At 40.5% G+C, this 26,700-nt stretch overlaps 1 protein-coding gene across 6 annotated transcripts in view; it reads left to right on the forward strand.

The window, feature by feature from the left end:
- The window catches only part of LOC140486189 (transcription regulator protein BACH1-like), a 79,792-nt gene that overhangs the window by 47,085 nt on the left and 6,007 nt on the right, over positions 1–26,700 (forward strand). For 5 of the 6 annotated variants that reach the window (XM_072584962.1, XM_072584961.1, XM_072584964.1 and 2 more), the window contains 2 exons: positions 13,762–15,216; positions 23,127–23,333. In XM_072584962.1, coding sequence (XP_072441063.1) covers positions 13,762–15,216; positions 23,127–23,333 — 1,662 coding nt within the window. The remainder of the gene's footprint in view (positions 1–13,761; positions 15,217–23,126; positions 23,334–26,700) is intronic. The other variant, XM_072584966.1, reaches the window with a different exon arrangement.

The following is a 26,700-nucleotide window of genomic DNA, read 5'->3' on the forward strand; positions in this document are numbered from 1 at the left end:
ATTCCTGCTCCTATTTCAATAGCATGCATAAGAAACTGAGTAAACTGGCCAATTACGACTTTTGGTTTTATTTTAATTTGTCCCTTGATTGCGATGTCTGGCTGTCTTTCTAGCTATGAGATTAGGGATATGTTCAAAGAAGATTGAGTTTAAATCATAGACATTAATTAGATTAGCTTGTTTAGTTTTGCTTTGCTAAAGTTACGGTATTAATAATTATTAATTTTTGCTTACGTACAAATTTAGTGTTTGATATGTTATTTGTAAAGTCTGGTTAAGAACCATTTAGAGCAACTTGAGGGTCATTGATTGTTTTAGTTTTTACTGTCGTGCAAATAGGGAGAGGGAGGTGAATTTGGTTTGGCTTACTGTCCCCATGTTGTAACGTAATGACAATACTTGAAAAAAGATGTATTTTTGTTTTGTGGTTTGTGATGATACTGCTCCTTTTAACAAGGTTATGTTGTCCTTGGTTTGCTTTTTTTCTGTAAGTTAGTAAAAACCCAGGTTCTGAAAAGTCTGGGTTTAGATCGGTTTTCGGGCCAATCAGATTATAGCTAACAATACTGCCTCAGGCAAAAGGCTTTCCAGTTAAACAAAAACTTGTACAATGAACGGGGAGTACCAGTTCTCCCAGCTCAGCTCTTCTCTGGTCCGGCTATTCCCTGAAAGCAGTCAGGCAGATGTTCAAGCTGCTGGACCCAAAGACACTGGTCCATGTTGATCCTCCTTTCTCTACTGTAAAACAGTGTTTAATTTTACCTTTTGTGCCAAGGGGTGTTTATGGGGATTGTCGCAAGTGTTTGGAACAGCATTAGGTTGGGATGATCTGTTGGATTTTTGGATAGGTTAAGTTATTCAGTATTCTGTTTTCTTTTGTGTTTCATTTGGTAATCTTGTAAATAAATTCTGTTTTGTTTAAAACGAAGTGGTTTGACCAACTGCATCCCTCCTGGAATATTCATGTTGCACCTGTTTAAAACAAGTAGCAAAGTTAGCGTCAGGGCTACGTTTCTTGAAATATTGGAAGGGGTCTGGCCTGGTCCACAGCAGGTTTATGTTGAGATCCTTTTCAAGTTGTGCAGGTTTTTTGTTCTCATGTAATGTATTTATGTTTTTTTTAAACTTGGTATCCTTGATGAAAATGTTCAGTGACCAACCAACACCAAAAATTAAAATTCTGACCGTAAAGTCAGGTTTCACTCTGGGATGTATCTTGACCAGTGTTTCCATTAGCCAAGATCATAACAGCAGCAACAGTTGTTCCCTTGTGTTGTGTTTAGTTTTGAAGATGTTCTTTCAGAAAATGATTTTTGTTTTGTGTACATAAGTGTAGTATTGTGACAAACAGTATGTGGGGTGCTTAGGATTTATTGGACAAATACTGATTTCTATTTAAAAAAATTCTTGATATAGATGTCCAAGATGAGTTGATTTAATTGTCATATCCATTTTATTCCATCCCTCAAATCTGACACAATACATTAATTTCAATTGATTTCTTTGATTGTATTTGATACATGCAATACTCAGTGACCCAAGAGTTTTTTGGATTTCGAAGTACCAATGATTGTCATGGAGCTCCATTTGCTTTTTGGCAGCCGTGAAGCACCCTAAATTCCTTTCTGCCCTAAAGGACGTTAGTAAATACATCATTGTGTTTTTCTGACAAACTTATGCCTTCATGGTCACTCACTTTTTTTCTAAAAAATTAACTGGGTCACCCCTTTTGAATCCAAATTCTTAAACTATTGTTGTACTAGTCCATTTCTTGGGATAACCACAGCGACTACTGTACTGTATCTTGGAGAAAGTGAGGACTGCTTATGGTGGAGATCAGAGCCAAAACGTGTGGCGCTGAAAAAGCAAAGCCAGTCAGACAGTACTTAAGGACCAAGAGTCGATATTTTGAGCATAAGCTCCAAAGAGCTTATGCTCAAAGCATCAACTCTTCTCAGTTGCTGCCTGTCCAGCTGTGCTTTGACAGCATCACACCTTTTTGACACTGTGTACTGTATCTTGTTGACTGTAAGGATCCTGTGCGTAGCCATCTTCTACACACACCTAAGTTTCAAGTGGCTATGCCATAAACCTGATCAGTATGTAACCATCATTCCATCTCTTCTGAGAGCAAACTTCCAGATGTTTAAACAACTAAGAACTTGCAGTAGCTCCTCCCTGACCTTCAAAGTTTCTTCTTCCCTTTCTTGACATTTTTGTTTGATCATATTGAGTTTTAGAGGTACAAATTATACCTTTTGTGGATTAATCAGGGAACTTTTGTCTTGATGTTGTCGAGGAGAATACTGAGATAAGGGCTACTAGACTAGGTGTGATTGAGGTTCACAAGGAAGAGGTATTAGAAATCCTGCAAAGTGTGAAAATAGATAAGTCCCCTGGGCCGGATGGGATTTATCCTAGGATCCTCTGGGAAGTCAGGGAGGAGATTGTCGAGCCTTTGACATTGATCTTTAAATCGTCATTGTCTTCGGGAATAGTGCCAAAAGACTGGAGGAAAGCAAATATAGTTGCCCTGTTCAAGAAGGGGAGTAGAGACAACGCTGGTAATTATAGACCAGCGAGTCTTATTTCAGTTGTTGGTAAAGTGCTGGAAAAGGTTATAAGAGATAGGATTTATAATCACCTAGAATAGAATAATTTTTGATTAGGGATAGTCAGCACTATTTTGTGAAGGGTAGGTTGTGCCTCTCAAATCTTATTGAGTTCTTTGAGAAGGTGACCAAACAGGTAGATGAGAGTAAACCAGTTGATGTGGTGTATATGGATTTCAGCAAAGCGTTCGATAAGGTTTTCCACAGTAGGCTATTGTACAAAATGTGGAGGAATGGGATTGTGGGAGATATAGCAGTTTGGATCAGTAATTGGCTTGCTGAAAGAAGACAGAGGGTGATGGTTGATGGGAAATGTTCATCCTGGAGTCCACTTAGCAGTGGTGTACCACACAGGTCGGTGTTGGGACCACTGCGTTTCGTCATTTTTATAAACGACCTGGATGAGGGCATAGAAGGGTGGGTTAGTAAATTCACAGACGACACTAAGGTCGGTGGAGTTGTGGATAGTAACGAAGGATGCTGTAGGTTACAGAGAGATATAGATATGCTGCAGAGCTGGGCTGAGAGGTGGCAAATGGAGTTTAATGCGGACAAGTGTGAAGTGATTCACTTTGGTCGGAGTAACCAGAATGCAAAGTATTGGGCTAATGGTAAGATTCTTGGTAGTGTTGATGAGCAGAGAGATTTCGGTGTCCAGGTGCACAGATTCTTGAAAGTTGCCACCCAGGTTGACAGGGTTGTTAAGAAGGCATACAGTGTTTTAGCTTTTATTAATAGAGGGATCGAGTTCCGGAACCATGAGGTTGTGCTACAGCTGTACAAAACTCTGGTGCGGCCGCAATTGGAGTATTATGTACAGTTCTGGTCACCGCATTATAAGAAAGGATGTGGAATCTTTGGAAAGGGTGCAGAGGAGATTTACTAGGATGTTTCCTGGTATGGAGGGGAGGTCTTACGAGAAAAGGCTGAGGGATTTGAGGCTGTTTTCGTTGGAAAGAAGAAGGTTGAGAGGCGACTTAATAGAGTCGTGTAAGATAATCAGAGGGTTAGGTAGGGTGGACAGGGAGAGCCTTTTTCCAAGTATGTTGACAGCAAGCACGAGGGGGCATAACTTTAAATTGAGGGGTGATAGATATAGGACAGATGTCAGAGGTAGTTTCTTTACTCTGAGAGTAGTAAGGGTATGGAATGCTTTGCCTTCAATGGTAATAGATTCACCAACTTTAAGTGCATTTACATCATCATTGGGCAAACATAAGGGCGTACATGGAATAGTGTAGGCTAGATGAGCATGACTGGTTGGGTCAACATCGAGGGCCAAAGGGCCTCTCTTGCGCTGTAATGTTCTATGTTAAAGAGGGCATCTTGCATGAGAAGTTTCCATGTCTCACCATATTGAAAGAGGGTCCCCACAAGCCCAGTCACTCATAAATAAAAGTGAGCTTAGTTGATGGTTATTTATGTCTGGGAGATCCATCCATTCCCCCCCCCCCCCCGCCCCCCACGCCCCACTACAAACCCCCACGCCCCCTAAGTCCATGAGGCAATTACAATTAGCTAACTTAAGGGGCTGCTTACGATGCCAGATTAAAGAGCTGAACCGGTCGTTCAGTCCCTTGAATGTTTGCCTAGTGAAAATAAAGGGGACCATTCACATAGGATACAATAGATTGGGGGGGGGGGGGGGGGGGGGGGGTGGAAATGTTCATTTTAATGTGGGCTATATGACCTAACCCAAGAAACCAGCAGTGCCTCCCGTCTTCAAAAATCTCGTTTGATTTTGTTGAATAAATGAACAAAATTAGCTTTAAACAGGTGATCAAAAACTGCAGTAATGAATATACCCAAATAAAGAAAACCCCCTTGTTGCCACTTCAAAGGGAATCGCGATTCGTCCTTAAAGCCTAGTATTTTAATAAGACCACCCATAGGCATAGCCTCTGATTTTGTAAAATTGATCTTGTAACCTGAAAAAGTGCCAAGCGAATTGATATGTTGTATCAGACAAGGCACCAAAACTGCTTGGATTGACAAAAAGGTGAGGACATCATCCATGTACAACGAAATCTTATGTGATTTGGCCCCACTTTTGGATCCGATATATTAGAATCCCTCAGCTTCTGCTGGCGGCTCAATCACCAATGTGGCTAAAGGGGGCAGCCCTGTCCGCTGCGCCTAAAAATACTAAAATTGCTTGATCGCACCCCGTTGGTGAGAACCAACGCAAGAGGGTCACTATGGAGAACGTTTACCCATCTTATAAAGCCAAACCGCTCTAGACTATAAAAAAAGGTACGGCCACTCGACCCGGTCAAATGCCTTCTCTGCATCTGGAGAGATCACCAATCCCTGTAAAGATGACATGCTTGAATTACATTAAGCAACCTCCTAACATTATTGGAAGATCTGTGGCCCTTTTATAAAGTCCATCTTGTCCTCTTTAATAATAGAAGGCAACACAGTTTCCAGCCTTAATGCAAGAGTCTTGGAAAGGATTTTAAAATCAACATTTAAAAGTGAAATGGGCCTATTAGAAGCACAGTCGTCCGGTGCTTTCCCTTTTTGTTTTAAAGAATAAGAGAGATATTTGTCTCTCTTCGAGATGGCAGGGGGCGAACATGACTGAGTCATTAAACACTTTGAGCATTGGGCCTGACAATATGTTTATAAATGCCTTATAAAATTTGCTGGGGAGTCCATCAGGACCAGGCGCCTTTCCAGTCTAAAGCTGCTTCATAGTCTCCTGCACCTCTTGCTCTGGTAAAGGGGCATTGAGAAAAGGGTTCAGGGGTTAAACCCGGAAACTCCAGATTCTTGAAAAAAAAGACTCAATCCTAACCCAACCATCCTCAACTTTCAGACTGGTTTAATTCAGAGTAAAATCTCTGAAATGCCACGTTCATCTTTTTGAATCATAGGTTAGGTTTCCAGCATCTTCCCTGATCGATGTAATAGATTGAGGGGGCACTCTTTATTTTCCTGGCAAGATACGCTAAGTACTTGCCTGGTTTGTCATTGTGCTGAAACAGTCTTTGTTTTGCAAAAGCCATCTCCTCCTTCTTTGCTGTCTGCGTGAGTATGGAATTCAATGCAGACCGAGGCGCTGTGATCCTCTGTAGCTTAGCCAACAAGGGTCTGTCAGAGTAACCCTTCTCTGTTGCCTTCAACTGTGCTTCGAGCAGAAGTTGATGTTTACCCTACTGGTGGAATAGGAAATAACTAACTCTTTGGCATAAGATTTAGCAGTTTCCCAAAGAACGGGCGGGCTACTAGCCGTGCCTGAATTAATGTCTAGAAACTCCCTGTATTTATTAGAGAAATACTCCACAAACTTGCTCTCCTTAAGGATAAAGGGATCTATTCACCAGTGTCTCGGACAGTGTCCTTAATCTTAAACAACAAGTACACTGGAGCATGATCAGAGATGGTAAGCTTACCAATCATACAAGATTGCCACCAAGCCGAGGGTTGCCACGGGATTAAAAAAAAATCAATCCTAGTATGGCACCTGTCCGGGGCAAGTCTGTGTTGGAATAGTCCAGTTTAGAGGTAACAAAAGCATAGGTGAGGTGTTAAAACACCAGATGAGTTGAGGTGGAAATAAGTGGTCTTAGCGCTTTTTTTGTAGTTGAGAGCTCATATAGCGGTCAAGTATGACACATGGGGTCTGAGGATCCCAGTTCATCCTTGTTCAACTGTGATTGTTAGGCAAGCAGTCTGACAATTTTTTTTAAGAGATGAAGGATTGAGAGAGTTCAGAATCTTCAACCTTATTTGCAGATACCCTTTCACTATTCATTTTAGTCTCCTGATTTCACCCTCCTTAGCCTGCTCATCCTTAATGTCTCTGGAATTTCCTCACTAAATTGCAGCACTAAATTGTTTCTCTGCTTTTAAAGTTGCTTCAAATCTAATTTTTGAGCTGCTTTTAGTGCTGTCCTCTGACTCTTGTAACTGCTTAGTAGTGTTTGCCTTCCCTATGTTAAAGGCTTTGAGAAATATTTCTCGCTGCAGAGAAAGATCACTTTGTGTTGGTTAGCAGTGGAAATCTTGGCTGGTATTTGGGCTTTTTTGGTTCCTTCCCCAGCTGAGAGGAAGTTAAGGAAGAATTGTATTTCTGACGACGACATCATCCTCTAACATTGCGTAAGTATGATGAGGAGGTGCTAGTGTTGGACTGGGGTGGACAAAGTTAAAAATCACACAACACCACGTTATTGTCCAACAGGTTTATTTGGAAGTACAAGCTTTCGGAGCACTGTTCCTTTGTTAGGTAGCTAGTGGGGCAGGGTCATAAGAAACAGAATTTATAGCACAAGATCATAATATCAGGCAATTGATATGATATAGTGACCAAACCTAGATTGCTGTTGAGTCTTCATCTTTTAGAATGAGTTGCATGTTTCGATTCATTAAAATGCAAATCCCAGCACTTCTTTGAAATCATATTCCCGAAATAATTTAAGATTTTATATTTGAAAAAAAGGTGTGAGGTTAGAGTCTGTCTGTATTCCAATCATGAGTCAGACTGGTTCTATTTCCAAATAAGGAATTCATAAAATGTCACATGGATTATTTCTTGTCTGCAGTCAATTTAATGAAACTTTTATTTCTTTACTACATTTTAACTCTCACCCTCAAATTAATGGGTTGTCAGAAAGCAGTTTGTCCGAGTGATGTTGAAGCCCACTATTAAAGCAATTGCGTATTTTGCAATGAAGGTTATAGAATCATATGGCACAGAAACTGACCTTTCAATCCAATTGGTCCATGCCAAATAGAATTCCAAACTAAATTAGCCCTACCTACCTGCTCCTGGCCCATATCCCACCAAACCTTTTCTATTCATGTACTTATCCAAATGTCTTTTAAATGTTATAAACGTACCCACATCCACCACTTCCTTAGGAAGTTCATTCCACATGCAAACTACCCTCTATGTAAAACATTGCCCCACATGTCTTTTTAAAAATCTCTCTCCTCTCACCTTTTTAAAAAAAGCCCTCAATCTTAAAATCCCCATTTTAGAGAAAAGATAGCTGCCATAAAGCTAACTTCATGATCATTTTCTAAAACCTCTATAAGGTCACCTCCCATCCTCCTGTGCTCCAGTGAAAAATGTCTCTGCCTATCCAGCCTTTCTTTATAACTCACGCCCTCCATTCCCAACAACATCTTGGTAAATTTCTTCTGAGCCCCGTCTAGCTTAATAATATCCTTTCCTATAACAGGATGGCCTGAACAAGGCGCAGTATTCCAGACGAGACTTCACCAATGTCCTGTAAAACTTCAACATGAATTCCCAATTCCTATACTCAGTCCTTTTGCGTAATGAAGATAAGCATGCTAACTGACTTTTTGACCACCTGCGGGCGGTTAAATGTCTATATGTGATACAAACTTCAAAGTAAAGAATTATGTGCCTGAACCCCTAGGTCCCTCTGTTCTTCAACATTACCCAAGGTCCAATTTTTAATTGTGTAAGTCCTGCCCCTGCTATTGAATCAAAATGCAATACCTTGCATTTAGCCAAATTGAACTTCATTTGCCATTTTTCAGCCCATTGACCCTTTGATCAAGGTCTCTTTTGTAATTTTAGAAAAACTTCTTCAATGTCTACTATGCCACCAATTTTGGTGTTGTCTGCAAGTTTACCAACCGTGGCTTCTATATTCTCATCCAAATTATTTGTGTAAAATGACAAACAAAAGAAGACCCATAACTGATCCCTGTGGAACACCACTGGTCACAGGCCTCCAGTCCTGCACCATTACTCTCTGTCTCCTACTGTTCAGCCAATTTTGTATTCAATTGACAAGCTCACCCTGAATCTCATGTAACCTAGTCTATCGCACGGAACCTTGTCAAAGGCTTGAAAAAGTCAAAGTAAACAACATCTACTACTCTGTCCTCTTCAAATATTTTGGTAATTATGAAGTAAAATTTCCGTTACCTGACACTATCAGCCAGCATGCTGTAGTCACTGGAATTTTTTTGACTGGAGAGATAGCTCCTCCTTCAAACAGTGCTAACATTTGTTCCTCATCAAACCCACTTTCTCTCAACCACTTTATATAAAAAAATGCCCAACTTTTCAGAGCATTGACTTGTTACCTTGGGCCATCTGTGGTATGTCATTTTCACATTTTGGAATTTTGTTTTTTTTTAAATTTAGCATGAATACAAAAGGCACTAAAGATGCAGAAATTGCTGGAAAACAAGTTTGAGTTCACCACTCCCACCATTATCAATGTTAGATTTTCATTGCTTGTCCATCATCAGTTTTGCAAAAAAGGAAATTTGACATTGACCATCTCATGAGGGTAAAAACTTGCTAGATTTGTGCGATAAAGGGAACAATTGAAGGAGTTGTGAAGGTTTTATATTTTTTGTTTGTTTTTCCCCAATTTTTCGTCTCTTTCACTCAATGTATTATTTTTTCTCATTATTTGTCTTTGTTTCATTATTTCCTTTTCTCTTTGTCAAATTCATTCTTTTTCTCCATTGTTCAGTTTGCTACTTTTTATTTCTAAAATTCTTCGGTTAAGAAAATAGCCCATTGGGTTCAGTGTTCACAAGAAACTTGCATAACCTCGCTGTACCAATCTCTTTTCACACTTCGAGCAAGGTGTGTTACAACTATAACTTGGTTTAAAGGGTAAGGTTTAAAATCCACCTCATGTCATTTGCTGTAACTGAGTTGCTCCAGCAATTTCTGGGCCATTGAGGTAAGTAAATTTTGTTTTTTATTTAAACTATAAATACTAGAGATATGAAGAACAACTTGCATTTGTAAAATGTGTTTCATGACCTCAGAACATCCCAAAGCATTTTTTAGCTAAGTATTTTTGAAATTTGCTTTGTGGAACAAGTTTGTGATGTTTTACTCCTGTAGCTTTCTACTGGATTATGAAATCTCCACCAATTCCCTTTGGTATAGAAATGTTTGCATTTTAAAAAAAAGAATTCTGTATTTATTGATAATTTTTATTTTAATGCAAAACTTTCTTATTTTGAGCAACTATTTTGTTGAGATGTGCAGACCTGAACTCCATTTACCGGATCTATGCCAAGTTATTCATTGAATTTCTGGTATAAAAATGAACTTATTTCACTGAAGAAATCATCTGGGCAAAGCTGTGATAGAGTAATCAAGATGGAGAATATCTCCCAAGATGAACACCACCTCAATTAGGTTTTTGTGTTTCCCATGTTGTAGTTAGTCATGAATGAACCTGGAAATAGCACTGGATTTAAAGATTAAAAACATTCATCCTCTTCAATTTTGCTTAGAAATGGCAGTATTTTGCTTTGAGGAGGTATGTTGATGTTCTTATTTGTTGCAATTCCTTGTAGGCCAACAGAATGTGAACTTTTGCATTATTCTCCCTTAATGTGTTCCCTTTCAATTGTAGCATTGAGAAATCCAATACAAAAGGATAAACCTGAGCAACAGTTTAACTCTCCCTACTTTGCGCACCAGAACCAAACACAAGCCTCAAACCGAAGGGGAATAGTTCATGCTTCACTTCTTTACTTTTGTGTGTAGCTAAGGGTGAGGAGCCCTCAGGGCCTCATAGTGATTTAAAGCAAAGAATTGCAATAATGCAAAATGTGATAAGTCTATAATTACATTTGTTTGAGCTGTCCCTAGGTAGCAGTGTCTATCTTGATCCATTCCCTAATGATGAGCAGCCCCGGTAATTCACAGAAATGTTGAAAAATCACATCATAGACAGAGGCCATGTGCACATCATGTCCGAACCTTTCTTAATAACCCAAGGTTGCGAACCCCTGGTGTAGTTTGCTGATGACATCATCTTGGTAGGACGGATATCAAACAATGAGTCAGAATACAGAAAGACAATAGAGGGCTTGACATCGTGGTGCAGTGATAACAACTTCTCTCTCAATGTCGGCAAAATAAAAGAACTGAGTACAAGGGCTTCAGAAAGAAAGGAGGAGAACATGTCCCTGTCTATATAAACGGAGCAGAGGTTGAGAGAGTTGAGTGTTCACCTTTCTAGGATTGATGAAAATCGACAACCTGTCCTGGACTCCACGTAGAAGGAACAATGCCTCTGCTTCCTCAGCCGGGTTAAGAAATTCAACATGTCCATAAGGACTCTTACCAGCTCTTACAGATACACCATAGAAAGCATACTATTTAGGTACATAATGGCATGGTACAGCAACTGCTCTGCCTGGGACTGTAAGAAGGTTGTGTGCACAGCCCAGACCATCATGGAAGCCAGCCTCCCATCCATGGAGTCCATTTATACTACTTATGCAGCAGAGAGGTTGCCAACATCATCATCTAAGACCCCTTCCATCCCGGTAATGCTCTCTTACAACTTCTTCTGTCAGGCAGAAGTTACAGAAGCTTGAACACAAGCACCAGTAAGTTCAAGGAAAGCTTCGTTTAGTGCCGCTATTTGACTGATGATTGGAGTCTCTAAATTCAAATAATGTTGATCTTGCTTTGTGCACCTCCTGTGCAGTGTAACCTGTATGTCTTGCTCTAAGCATCCTACGATTTGTATTTCTTTGTTTGCTATGATCTGTCTGTACTGCTTGCAAAACAAAGCTTTCCACTGTACCTAGTGCATGTTTAGATTAGATTAGATTAGATTACTTACAGTGTGGACTACACTTACATGTGACTACAATAAATCAAAGCAAAGGAAACTGAGGCAATTTGCAAACAAACAACTGCGTCAAAGCTTTGTGCTTTTCAAGTTATTGAAAAATGGAGTAATTTCAGGCCCTCATCTAAGTTGCAGTACTGCATAATAATAGTCATAGTGTTATTTCCTGTGGGTAACAAATGTTTTAATAATGCTTTTAGGAAGGCAGATATTTACTTCAAGTTAAAGTGAGAGGATATACTCACTTAGCATAAGTTTCTCCTAAGGATGGACTCTTGGAAGAATAGAACTGGCAGCAAGTACTGGAAGCCCAGAAGCATTGAGAGCATACAGAAAAAAAACACGAGGGTAAAAGAGCAGCTTCTGGCTCATGTTCATTCATTTGCTGTTGTCCACAGCACCACCTTTTGGGCCTAACTCTGTCATGGACCCTGGTTTAAAAACTACTGACATAGGTGATCAAACCATTTGTTATAGATGTTGATTGAGGGATAGATGTGGGGCAGGAAAATAGGTGAACTCCCTGCTTTTCAGATTATAGCATGGGGGTATTCATGTTTGAGTAAGAAGACTAGAACTTATTTAGTATTGTTACGACATGGAAGTGAGCCCCTCTGTTAATTAAACCAAACACCCAGAAAAGCTCACCTCTCCTCGTAATCTGTTAAAATATGAGTGCCCGAGAACTCCCAAATTCCATTATTTAAAGAAAATAAATTTATTTTTAATTCTAAAAGTGAACATTGAACAACTATTCATAACTCTAACCCCCCCCTTTGTCTTACCTGCTCATTGTTTGCCTTCAACTCTATAACAATATGCTGTTCCAATAAGACAATTATTAAAGTTACATCAAATTAACTTCAAAACCACACAGCCACTGTCGTCTTCCATATCTATCTTCTTCCGGATGAAGATCTCCCTGGGTCCTTGTCTGTCTTTTTACTGAATATGTTTCATATGCAAAGGTACATTTTGATAGGGAGTATTTCCTAATTTTTTGGAGAGCAACACGTTAGCTCTCTATGCATTTCTGGCTCGACGGCAGTTGCACTCTGACAAATTTTCAAAATGCCCACATTTTATATTCTCAAACATTGGATTTTCTCATTGCTTTGATATTGGCAACACAATAAGTTCAAACTTGATTGGGTTTTAGTATCCTGGTTTATTTGTTGAATATTGTGCAATATTGGCATCCTAATGGGTAGAAATATTGTATATTTCTCCCAGAGACAAACACAATTGGAGTCTAAAATATTATGGATATAGTTTTGTTCGCTGAGCTGGAAGGTTCGTTTTCTGACGTTTCTTCACTATACTAGGTAACATCATCAGTGAGCCTCCAGTGAAGCACTGGTGTTGTGTGTTTAGGTTTCCTGGGTAGGTGATGTCATTTCCTGTGGTGATGTCACTTGCAGAATGTCAACTGGAACTCTGTCAACAAACATGTTGATTTGGATCCCATCTATCACCCCCTGAAATGACATCACCAACACAGGAAATGACACCACAGCATAAACTACATCACCAACCCAAATAAACCTAGAAAGCAAGCCATAACGTCAGTACTTCACCGGAGCTCACTGGTGTTACTTCGTATGGTGCCGAAACATCTGAAAACAAACCTTCCAGCTCAGCGAGCATACTTACAACCTGAGCTACAAATCTTCTCAAAACTCTCCAAAGTACTGCCTTGCTTAGTGGGGAAAGGACACTCCAAGCTCAAGCTGCATAATATACTGAGGGGTTGGAAACTGTATAAAACCCTTCTTGGTGATTTCTTTATCTTGGTGTAAATATTGTAATATTGCATGTTGTATTTGAGGTACATCAATTAGGTGCTGTATGGAAAGAAATTTAGTTGTATTCACATTTGAGTAACTTCCAATTTGAACTGCTATGGAATGTAGTTTTACAAAAAGATTTACACTGAGAAAAATTAGTTATTACTTTTGTTTACTGTGGCTTTGTTTGTTTTCTGTGAAGGTTAGCGATTGAAATTAAGACCCCCACACTCGTAATTTTTACCCAGATTATGTGCTGTATATTAAGACTGCGAAGTATTTTATAGTTAGCAGTTTTTTTTTAAGAACTAGTTTGATGAGTTTTGAGAATAAGTTCTAACTTGCAGTTTTTGGAAATGTCAGTATACATTTTATTGTTGGCACCTTTTGAGCAACTCTCTCTCCTTTGAAGGAATCTATATTTTAGGCATTTTAAAGGTGTCTGATGTGATTCATGCTTTTGATTTCATGTTCCAAACAAGTTTTGCTCCGTAAAACATGGGGAATTTTTTTAATTGGTCAAAGATAGATTCAGTTTCATTCACTTAGAAGTAGTTTTTCAAGTACGCTGACTTGCTGTAAGATCACTTTGTAATAAATAATTGTCAGTGGGCTAGTACAGTATGTCAAGTGCACTTTGGCTTTATAAATATAAAATTATTGAAGAAAATCCTATTTTTGCCTTATTTTAAATGGGAACTTCTGTGTACTGAAATTAAGATTTCTTAACTGGTTATTTTATTGTTTTATCAGGTTACAGTTAAAGGTTTTGCACCACTTCTTCAGTTTGCATACACTGCCAAACTTCTTTTGAACAAAGAAAATGTATTGGATGTCTGTAGAAGTGTAGAATTTCTTGGAATCCATAATATTGAAAAAACGTGTTTCAACTTTCTTCAAGCCAGACTTTTTGGAAAGGAGAGAGATCATGCAGGATTTTTGAGAAAGGCATGTTGTACATCTCATTGTCAGAAAACCAATCTAAAAATCCCTGTTGGTGACAATGAAAATTCAGAAGCTGATGATGATGTGGAAGAATTTCTTGAATCTGAAAATCCCAAGAGTCCTTGTCCTAAATTGCGTAAATGCATTGAAGTTGGGAAAATTTGTCCAAAAGTTCAAAATGAAACCACTGAAGTCAACTACTCCTGTTTGAAACAGACTGGATGGGCTAGTTCATCTCTTTGTCCTAAGTACCGAAAGTTTCAGTTAGCCTGTGGGAAAGAACGACTGACATCATGGGGTAATAATTTGTCATTGCCAAATTCTTCATTGCAGCAAATTGAATCTTGTCAAAACTTGACATTCACTTTTGATTCGGAAGATGAACGTGCAAAGCTCATTGAAAAGGATAGTGACAGCACATCAATGGAAGGGGAGGCTGGAGTCTGCAATGAAGAGAAAATCGAAGTGAAGAATCAAATGAATATAAGCTGTCCATTAGCACAAGGTTCTACAGCTGAGGTAACACAAGGGCCATCATCACAAAATATCTCAGGTATTCAACAACGTTGCGTTGGAGAGCATTATGACTTGCCTTGTTCTCAGCCATTTGTCCCTGTAATGTTGCAGTGTGAAAATCTCCAAAAGAACAGCACTGTTGCAAGTATTGAAGAAACTAAGCTTGAAATTAGTCAGGAATGTGATCAGCCAAGGTGTTCAGAAAGAACAATTGGAGACTCTGAGAGAAAATCTGTTATTTTTAGCTCAGGTTATTCTCAAAGACGAGAGAATCCCAATGCAGTCTCCAGCGGGCGAAGCACTGTGGAAAGAGAGGTGGCAGAACATTTAGCAAAAGGATTCTGGAGTGAACTTTGTGGTGCACAGTCTAGCTGTGAGACTGAATCTTTAGTGAAAGAGAAAAGTTGCTCAGGGCAGTTCAATTTGGAGAGAATTTCTCAGTGCCCACAATTTTCGACAGAGCCTTGCCAAAGCCTTGAAGGAAGCAATCAGAGTTCTTTCCTACTGCACTATACCTCGTCTTCATCACAGCTACCTGAGTCTACCTATAGCTCTTTAAAGTGCCCATTTGCATATGATACTGGAAATTCCGTGTGTTCCAGCAGCTCAGGTATTGAGGAGCTTGAAAGTGACCAGGGACAGCAACAAGACAAATATGACACATTTGCTACAAACTCAGGAGATGAATTTGGGTCTGAATCCGAAGATGACAGTGAGTCGTGTTCTGCCCGGGAACAAGAGTGTGAGGTAAGAAAATTTTTATATGATTAATAAATGCGAGATGTATTATGACTTGCCTTGTTCTCAGCCATTTGTCCCTGTAATGTTGCAGTGTGAAAATCTCCAAAAGAATAGCACTGTTGTAAGATGGAAAAGCTGATACTTTAAAGGAGGAGGGCTGTTGCACTGAGGTACTGTCCCAACCTCTGAGCTAGGAGGCCTGATTTTAACGTCCCATCTGCCTCTGATGTCAGAACATCTCTTAAACAGGTTGATTTAAAATAATTTATTTTGGAGGCAGTAGTGGTCCAGTGGTATTGTCAGAGTAGTAATCCAGATACTCCAAGATATGTTCCCGGAATCTGGGTTTGAATCCTACATGGCGGAATTTGAATTCCATAAAGATCTGGAATTTAAAATCTAATGATGACTACAAAACTATTGTTGACTGTCATATTTTTTTTTTAAAAATCTGGTTCAGTGCCTTCCTTCTCTGATCTGGCCTATGTGTGACTCCAGATCAAAGTAATGTGGTTGACCCATAATTTTTAGTTGACCAAGCTGTTCAGTTTTACCAACTGCTGGTAGGTTTCAAAATAAAAGGAATGAAACCAGATATTATCTGGTATCATCTAAGGCATCAGAAACTGTAATGGAAGACACAGCCCTGTCACCTTGCAAAGTCATCTTTGCTAACATCAGGAATTTAAAGTCAAAACTGGGAGAGCTGTGTAACAGTGAATGTAAGGCATAACTCTGAGGTTGACTGTGTCCAAGACAACACTATCCAGCAGGACAGACCCAGTAGGAGTGGTGGTACAGTGATATATACTTGTGATTGACTCTGCATAGTCTTAGAACTAATGGACACAGGTTTAAGACTTTGTTCTGAGGGTTGTGTGTCTTTGGAGCTTCTTGGCACACTGAGCTGTGGGGGGGCTAAATCCTTGGTGTTATTTAAGGCAGCGATTCTTGATCATAGGAGAATTGCAAGTTGGGGGAAGGAGCAGGAAAGTGAACAAGAGGAATATCAGATCAGCCATGATCCAGTTGAATGACGTGCAGACTCCAGGGGTCAATGGCCTACTCCTGTACCTAGTTCATATATGATCTTATCCCATGAAGACCCATAGCGTCAAGTCTTATGTGGCAAGGAAGCTACCTGCTGATTAGCACATACTGACCTTGCCCTCCTCTCTACTCTTCCCCCTACCCAGCTGATGTCCTTTTACTTCTCTGTGGTGATCACCACTCTGAGGAAAAGCATTGAAGTTGGCAAGGGCAGAGAATGTACTCTAGGGGATTTTGATGTCCACCGTCAGGAATGTTTGACAGCACCACTGTTGGCTAACTTAGTTGAGCCCTAAAGCGCTGGTCTGAGTTTGTGCCCAGTGGTGTGACAGCTGATGAACGTAGAACACATTTGACTTCATCCAGACCAATGTGCCTACCACAAATGCATCTGTCCATGATAGTAAGGGCCACCGCTGCACAGTCCTTGTGAAGATGAAGTCCATGTTTAGATTGAGGGTACCCTCCATCGAGTTTGGGGCATGATCATTGTACTAAATGACTTTGAACAGATCTAGCAACTCAAGTTTGAACAATTAAGAGGCTCAGTGAGCCAGAAGCTACAGCAGAATTGTACTTCAAGACAATCCTAGCTCTATCATTATCATCAAACCCGACAATCAACCATGGCGCAATAAAAAGTCCAGGAAGGCATGCTAGGAACAGCATCAGACATACCTAAAAATGAGGTGTCAACCTGGTGAGGTTACACAACAAGACTATCTGCATGCCACACAGTGTAAGCAGCAAGTGATAGAGCTAGAGCAAGTGATTACAAAGCAAAGGATCAGATCTGAGTTTTCCCATTGACTCTCATCCGATTGTAAGTGGTAATGGAAATTAAGTAACTCAGGTGCAGAATATGAGACTGAAACCTTCATCCAGAAGTGGATAATCCACCTCTGTCTCCTCCTGAGTTCCCCAGGGCCAAACATGCCTATATTCAGCTAATGCAATGCACTCCACATGATATCAAGCAATGGCTAGAGACACTGGGTACTGAAAAGGCTATGGGCCCTGATGGCTATTCAGCAATAGTACGAAAGGCATGTGCTGTGGAACTTGCCATGTCCTTAGTCAAAATGTTCCAGTATAGCTATAATACTGGTATCTGCGTTTTCAAGTATATCCTATACGTGAAAAGGAGAACTGATCTACCTTTGGAAAATACTTTTCCATCAGTCTACTTTCAATCCTTAGTATAGTGATGGAGGAGTAATCAACAGTGTTACCAAGTATCACCTTTCTTAGCAGTAACCTGTTCTGTGCTTGGTTTGGATTCCTCTAGTGCTTAACTGTTCAAAAGAGCTGAATTCCAAAGTTGAGCTGAAAGTGACTGCCTTTGATATCACCTTGATATGAGTGTGGCATCAAGGAGTCAATGGGAATTAGCGGGGGAGAAAATCACTGCTGATTGGAATCAAACCTAGAACAAAGAGAAATGATTGTTTTGTTTTTGGAAGTCAGCCATCTCAGCAGCTGGAGTTCTTTGCAGGAGTTCCTCAGAGTAGTGTCCAAGGACCAATGATCTTTAGTTACTTAATCAGTGACCTTCCCTCCATCATAAGGTCAGAAGTGGCGATGTTCTTTGATTGCAGAATGTTCAGCACCATTCATACTTCCTCAGTGACTGAAGCAGTCCATGTCCAAATGCAGCAAGGTCTGGACACTATCAAATTTTGGGCTGACAATGTTTTATGCCACACAAATGCCAGCAGTGACTGTCTCCAAAATCTAACCATTGTTCCTTTACATTTAAAATATTACAGTACAGTACAGGCCCTTCAGCCTTAGATGTTGAGTCGGCCTGTGGAACCAATCTGAAGCCTATCTATTCTACGCTATTCCATTTTCATTCATGTTTATCCAATAACCATTTAAATGCACTTAAAGTTGGTCAGTCTACTACTGTTGCTGGCAGAGTGTTCCATGCCCCCCACTACTCTGAGTAAAGAAACCATCTCTGACATCTGTCCTATATCTATCACTCCTCAATTTAAAATTATGTCCCCTCATGCTAGCCATTGCCATCGAAGAAAAAGGCTCTCACTGTCCGCCCTATCTAATCCTCTGATTTATCTTATATATGTCAATTAAGTGACCCTCAACCTTCTCTCTAATAAAAACAGCCTCAAGTCCCTCAGCCTTTCCTCATAAGACCTTCTCTCCATACAAGGCAACATCTTAGTAGATCTCCTCTAAACCCTTCCAAAGCTTCCACATCCTTCCTATAATGCAGTGACCAGAACTGTATACACCCTCTGTCTTTCAGCTAGCCAATTTCTGAACCAAAACTGCTAAATCACCCTCCGTCCCATGCCTCTGTATTTTGTGCAATGAAGGGCTTTTCCTGATTGAAGGGCTTTTGCCCGAAACGTCGAGTTTCCTGCTCCTCGGATGCTGCCTGAACTGCTGTGCTCTTCCAGCACCACTAATCCAAAATCTGGTTTCCAGCATCTGCAGTCATTGTTTTTACCTATTTTGTGCAATAGCCTACCGTGGGGAAATTTATCAAATGCCTTACTGAAATTCATATAACCACATCAATCACTTTACGCTCATCCGCCTGTTTGGTCACCTCAAAGAACTCTAAGGTTTGTGAGGCATAGCCTACTCTTCTCAAAAACGTGCTGACTATCCTTAATTAACTTCATCCTTTTTTGGATGATTATAAATGCTATCTCTTATAACATTTTCCTACACTTTACCCACAACCAAAGAAAAGCTCACTGGTCTATAATTTCCAGGGTTGTTTCTACTCCCCTTCTTGAACAAGGGGACAACATTTGCTATCCTCTGGTCTTCTGGCACTATTCCTGTAGACAATGATGACATAAAGATCAAAGCCAAAGGCTTGACAATTTCCTTCCTGGCTTCCTATAGAATCCTAGGATAAATCTCATCTGGCCCAGGGGACTTTTCTATTTTTAGACATTTCACAATTTCTAACACATCCTCCTTGTGAACCTCAATCCCGTGTAGTCTCGTAGCCTCTATCTTAGTATACACCTCAACAACATTTTTTTCCCAGTGTGAATACTGACGAAAAATATTTATGTAATGCTTCTCTTATCTCCTTGGACTCTGAACACAACTTTCCACTGCTATCCTTGATTGGCCCTAATCTTACTCTAGTCATTCTTTTATTACTGATAGGAATGGCTTTAGGGTTTTCCTTGATACTATCTGCCAACGACTTCTCATGTCCCCTTTCTGTCACCGTAGTGCTGTCCTTGAATAACAATGCCACACCTTCCCCTCTCTTACCATCTTCTCTGGTCTTGCTGAAACATCTAAGTCCCAGAACTTGCAACAACCATTCCTGTCCCTGCTCTATCCATATCTCTGAAATGGCCACCACATTGAAGCTCCAGGTACCAACCCATGCTGCAAGTTATAGAGTCATAGAGATGTACAGCATGGAAACAGACGCTTCGGTCCAACCTGACCATGCTGACAAGCTATCCCAACCCAATCTAGTCCCACCTGCCAGCACCCAGCCCATATCCCTCTAAACCCTTCCTATTTATATACTCCTCCAAATGCCTCTTAAATGTTGCAATTGTACCAGCCTCCACCACTTCCTCTGGCAGCTCATTCCATACACGTACCACCCTCTGTGTGAAAAAGTTGTCCTTTAGGTCTCTTTTATATCTTTCCCCTCTCACCCTAAACCTATGCCTTCTAGTTCTGGACTCCCTGATCCCAGGGAAAAGACTTTGCCTAATTACCCTATCCATGCCCCTCATAATTTTGTAAATCTCAATAAGGTCACCCCTCAGCCTCCGATGCTCCAGGGAAAATAGCCCCAGCCTGTTCAGCCTCTCCCTGTAGCTCAAAACGTCCAACCCTGGCAACATCCTTAACTCTTTTTTCTGAGCCCTTTCAAGTTTCCCAACATCCTTCTGATAGGAAGGAGACCTGATTTGCATACAGTATTCCAAAAGTGGCCTAACCAATGTCCTGTACAGCCGCAACGCGATCTCCCAAGTCTTGTACTCAATACTTTGACCAATAAAGGAAAGCATACCAAACGCTGCCTTCACTATCCTATCTACTTGAGACTACTTTCAAGGAGCTATGAACCTGTACTCCAAGGTCTCTTTGTTCAGCAACACTCCCTAGGACCTTACCATTAAGTGTATAAGTCCTGCTAAGATTTGCTTTCCCAAAATGCAGCACCTCGCATTTATCTAAATTAACTCTATCTGCCACTCCTCGGCCCGTCTGATCACTATTCTATTGTAATCCGTGGTAACCTTCTTTGCTGTCCACTACACCTCCAATTTTGGTGTCATCTGCAAACTTACTAACTCTATCTCCGATGTTCACATCCAAATCATTTACATAAATGATGAAAAGTAGTGGACCTGGCACCGATCCTTGTGGCACTCTGCTGGTCATAGGCCTCCAGTCTGAAAAGCAACCCTCCATCACCACCCTCTGTCTTGTACCTTCAAGCCAGTCTCGTATGCAAATGGCTAGCTCTCCTTGTATTCCATGAGATCTAACCTTGCTAACCAGACTCCCAGCCTTGTCAAATGCCTTACTGAAGTCCATATAGATCACGTTCATGAGACATGATTTCCCACACACAAAGCTATGTTAACTATCCCTAATCAGTCCTTGCCCTTCCAAATAAGTGTAAATCCTGTCCCTCAGGATTCCCTCCAACAATCTGCCCACCACCGACTTCAGGCTCATTGGTCTATAATTCTCTTGCTTGTCCTTATCACCTTTCTTAAATAGTAGAACCACATTAGTCAACCTCCAGCCTTCTGGCACCTCACCTGTGACGATTAGTGATACAAATATCATAGGTAAAAAATATGCAAATAAAAATTTCCACAGATGAAGTCAGCAGGGACACTAGTGATGACCCTTCCCTCCCACGTTCTGCAAGAGGAACATTTGTGGTACTTCCATCATTGTATTCCCCCATTATCAGCATCATGAGGGTTACTGTTGACCAAAACTGAACTTGAATAACTACATAAATGCTGTAACTGCAAAATCATTTAAGGTGACCCAGGATCCCATAGGGAGTAGCTTGCCTCCCAAGTCCCCAAATCCTGTCCGCTATCTACTAGACACAAATCACAAGTATCATGGAAAACTGGGTGAGAATAGCTTCAATAACATGTAAGAAGCTTGACACCAGCAGACAAAGCAGTATGATTGATTGACACCACATCTACAAGTATTCATTCTGTCCACTACTGACACGCAGTAGCAGGAGTATGTAAGACAAGCACAAGGGCAGCAGGTGAATGGGAACACCACCAACACCAAGTTCTCATCCAAGCCACTTGCCATCCTGATTTGTAATTTCCTTTAGTAAAAAGGATCAAAATCCTAGAACTCCTTCTCTAACATCATGGGTCTACTTGCACCAAATGGATTTGGCGATTCATGAAGACGGGTCAAGATTAGAGTCGTGCTGGAAAAGCACAGCAGGTCAGGCAGCATCCGAGGAGCAGAAAAATTGGTGTTTTGGGCAGGAGCCCTTCATCAGGAAACTAGACAAAGCATTCATGAAGACAGCTTAGCAGCACTTTCTTCAGGGAGAGAAGAGGAGTGGGAAATAAATGCTGGCCCAGCTAAGGACACACTCATCCCATAAATGAAAAAAACCATTTTGAATTCAGTTTTAAATTGGTTTAAATTTTGTTAGTTGACCTACATATTGTATGTAGTGTCTGTGATAGCAGTTGCAGTAGACCATAATGCAGCAGAGTAGAACAGTTATATTTAGAAAAGGAGCAGTGACTAAAGTTAACTGAATCCAATCTATAAATTCAAGAGCATTAGAATAATCTCAAAACAATGATTAATTTCCTGGTCATTCAATTTCTCTGGGATGCTGGAGACTGCCCAAATTTGCTCATGAACCGGAGCTGAGAAATGGAAAATGTTAGAATCAAGTTTAGACTAATAAATTTGTGCAGAAATATCCGAGTAACCTCACCTCAGCAAAACCAGCGCATTTTGCCAAATGAGTCACCAGCAGAAATCTCTCATCGGTGTTTTCCTCAACCCATTCTTCCTTTATCATTCATTCAGTCACTCAAAATCTGATACACCTCAAATGTTTTCCTGTTCCAACTAAAGTTGCAGGTTAGTAGTGATAACTCTCTTTCTTTCCACAGACCCTGCCTGACTATTCCCAGTAGTTTCATTTCAGACTTATAGCATTCTCCAAAATTTATTGTTTTATTTATGTATTTTACACTGGAACTATAATAGATTATGAATGGTATATTTTAGTCCCTTAAGTTACTTCCCAATTTTAATATTCTTTGAGAATTGTGGAAAAAGTATTCACCAGAGATACAGATGCACATGAAAGGCTAGATTAAATACAGGTCATTCTGTTATAATGCGTGTTTAGTCATGTGAGTTGGCTGCAACATGACTTACATTGTGGGCATTGTTTGGAACTTTCTCCTGAATGGGTACAGCGATTTTCTATTAGTAATCTTCTACAGCACAATTTTCTATAGTGCAAGGTTGCAGAAGATCACAACTGTCACAATAGAGTAGAACGACCTTTAACTGAAATTTTACAGGAAAACTTGAGGTGTGCGGATTTTTAAAAATTTGTTAGTGTATAACTTGAGAAACATTTATCTCATGTAAATTTCTTATGTTGTCTACTTTTCTGATTGGTTTGCATAGTAATTTTGTGAATCTTGACTGTTCATGAAAGGTGTAAATTCTGGTTTCAGGAAATTAATTCAATTGAATAAAAACAATGAAAAATTCAATGGATTTTCCATGGTTTAATCTTTGAAGTACCTAGATTTTAATCGTGAAATTTCTGTGATTTGTTTGTGAATCTAATTTGTGCAATTGGGTCCTTCTAGGTAAAATTACCATTTCCTGTTGAAAGAATTACAATGTTGTCCAGAAACGACTTTCAAACAATGCTGAAACTCCATAAATTGAATCCAGAACAGTTGGATTATATCCATGATATACGTCGCCGCAGCAAAAATAGAATTGCAGCTCAACGCTGTCGAAAGCGAAAACTTGACTGCATTCAAAACCTGGAATGTGAAATACATAAGTTGGTAGGTTGAATATAAAGAAAAGTCTACAGATAGTGTGGTACAGAGGGGCGAGAGTGCAAAGGTAGTTGTTATGGGGGGCACTTTAACATTCCAAATATTGACTGGGAATGCTATAGTTCAAGTAGTTTAGGTGGGTCAGTTTTTGCCCAATGTGTGCAGGAGGTTTTCAGTATGTAGAAAGGCAAACAAAGGGCAAGACCACATTAGATTTGGTACTGGGTAATAAACCCGGCCAGATGATAGATTTTGGAGGTAGGTGAACACTTTAGTGGTATTGACCGCAAAGCAGTTACGTTTACTTTAGTTATGGAAAGAGATAGGTATATATACCGGGCGAGAGTTATAGCTGGGGGAAAAGCAATTACGATGTAATTAGGCAAGATTTAGGACGCAAAACATGGGGAAGGAAACGGCAGTGGATGGGCACAATTGAAATGTGGAGCATATTCAAGGACCAACCACTGCGGGTCCTTGATAATTATGTATCGCTCAGGTAAGGAGGAAATTGTCGAGCAAGGGAGCCATGGTTTAATCTTCAAGAGGAAGAAAGCAGGTTATGTTAGGATGAGTTGTGATGGCTGAGTTAGGGCGCTTAAGAATTACATCTTGCCAGAAGAGAACTAAAAAGCGAGCGAAGAAGAGCCAGGAGGGGGTGAGAGAAGTCATTGGCAGATAGGATCAAGGAAAATCCTAAAGCTTTCTATAGGTATATTAGGAATAAAAGAATGACTAGCGTAAGATTAGAGTCAATCAAGCATAGTTGTGGGAAGTTGTGCGTGGAGTCAGAGGAGATAGGGGAAGTGTTAAATTAATACTTTTCATCGGTATTCACACTAGAAAAAGAAAATATGGTCGAGGAGAATGCTGAGATACAGGCCACTAGACTAGACAGGATTGAGGTTCACAAGGAGGTTAGCAATTCTGGAAAGTCTAAAAATAGATAAGTCCCTGGGCTGGATGGGATTTATCCTAGGATTCTCTGGGAAGCCAGGGAGGAGATTGTCGAGCATCTGGCTTTGATCTTTGTCATCATTGTCTACTGAAATTGTGCCAGAAGACTGGAGGATAGGAAATGTTGTTTCCTTGTTCAAGAAGGGGAATAGAGACAACTCTGGTAATCATAGACCTGTGAGCCTTACTTTGGTTGTGGGTAAAGTGTTGGAAAGGGTTCTAAGGAATAGGATTTATAATCACCTAGAAAGGAATAAATTGATTCAGGTTAGTCAACACGGTTTTGTGAAGGGTAGGTCGTGCCTCTCAAACTTTATTGAGTTCTTTGAGAAGGTCACCAAACAGATGGATGAGGGTCAAGCAGTTGATATGGTGTGTATGGATTTCAGTAAGGTGTTTGATAAGGTTCCTCACGGTAGGCTATTGCACAAAATATGGATGCATGGGATTGAGGGTGACTTAGCGGTTTAGATCAGAAATTGGCCAGCTGAAAGAAGAGAAGAAGCTGATGATTGATGGAAAATATTTATCCTGCAGTTCAGTTACTAGTGGTGTACTGCAAGAATCTGTTTTGGGTACACTGTTGTTGTTCATTTTTTTAAATGACCTAGATGAGAGCATAGAAGGATGGGTTAGTAAATTTGCGGGTGACACTAAGGTCAGTAGAGTTGTGGATCGTGATGAAGGATGTTGTAGGTTACTGAGGGACATACATAAGCAGCAGAGCTGGGCTGAGAGGTGGCAACTGGAGTTTAATGCAGAAAAGTGTGAGGTGATTCACTTTGTTAGGAGTAACAGGAATGCAGAGTACTGGGCTAATCGTAAGATTCTTGGTAGTGTAGATGAGCAGAGAGATCTCTGTGTCTATGTACATAGACCCTTGAAAGTTGCCACCCAGGTAGATAGGGTTGTTAAGAGGGCATAAGTTGTGTTAGCTTTTATTGGTAGATTGAGTTTCAGAACCACAAGGTCATGTTGCAGCTGTACAAAACTCTGGTGTGGCTGCATTTGGAGTATTGTGTACGGTTCTGGTCAACGCATTATAGGAAGGATATGGGAGCTTTGGAAAGGGTTCAGAGGAGATTTACTAGGATGTTGCCTGGTATGGAGGGAAGGTCTTATGAAGAAAGGCTGAGGGACTTGAGGCTGTTTACGTTAGAGAGGAGGTGTTGAGAGATGGCTTAATTGAGACATGTAAGATAATCAGAGGGTTAGATAGATTGGACAATGAGAGACTTTTTCCTCAAATGGCGAAGGCTAGCATGAGGGGACATAGCTTTGAATTGAGGGGCGATAGATATAGGACAGATATCAGGGGTAGTTTCTTTTGAGTAGTCGGGGTGTGGAACGCCCTGCCTGCAACAGTAGTGGACGTGCCAACTTTAAGAGCATCTAATTGGTCATTGTTTATGGACGAGAACGGAATAGTGTAAGTTAGTTGGGCTTAGATTGATTTCACAGGTCGGCGCAACATCGAGGACTGAAGGGCCTGTACTGCGCTATAATGTTCTATGTTCTTTCTAAGCAGAAGAATAATCTTATTTCCTGTTATTGCCAATATTTTATAGTTGCACACATGATATCCTGCAAAAAAAAGCAAGAACTGTGGATGATTGAAACCAGAAACAAAACAAAATCAGAAGCAAAATGGAGACTGTTTAAGGAGGAGTTGTTGCGAGTGATGCACAACTTTGTTCCTCTGAGACAGGCAAGAAAGGGTAAGATTAAGGAGCCTTGGATGACGAGAACAAAGGAGTTTCTCGTCAAAAGGAAGAAGGCAGCTTTAGTAAGGTGGAGGAAACCAGGGTCCATTGCACTTTTAGAGGATTACAGGCTTATTAGAAAGGAGCTCAGAAATGGATTGAGGAGAGCCAGGAAGGGGCATGAAAAAGGCTTGGCAAGAAGGATTAGGGAGAGCCCCAAGGCATTTTACTCATATATGAGGAAAAAGAGAATGATCAGGGAGAAGGTAGGGCTGATCAGGGATAGCATAGGGAACTTGTGCGTTGGAGTCTGAGCAGATAGGGAAAGCCTTAAATGAGTTTTTTCGCTTCGGTTTTACTAAGGAATGGGACCTTGTGAATGAAAACTTTGAGGGGCTGGGAAACAGGCTTGAACAGATCAAGACTGAGGAAGTTGTTGTACTGGAAATTTTGGCGAACAGGACCAGACCAGATTTAGGAGAAAGTGAGGACTGCAGATGCTGGAGATCAGAGCTGAAAATGTGTTGCTGGAAAAGCGCAGAAGGTCAGGCAGCATCCAAGGAGCAGGAGAATTGACATTTCGGGCATGAGCCCTTCCTGAAGAGGGGCTCAGACCAGATTTATCCTACGTTGCTCCGGAAAGCGAGAAAGGAGGTTGCTAAACCGCTGGCGAAGATCTTTGCTTCCTCACTCTCCATGGGTGTCATACCGGA

This window comes from Chiloscyllium punctatum, chromosome 15 (genome assembly GCF_047496795.1).
Source record: "Chiloscyllium punctatum isolate Juve2018m chromosome 15, sChiPun1.3, whole genome shotgun sequence".
Taxonomy (NCBI): domain Eukaryota; kingdom Metazoa; phylum Chordata; class Chondrichthyes; order Orectolobiformes; family Hemiscylliidae; genus Chiloscyllium; species Chiloscyllium punctatum.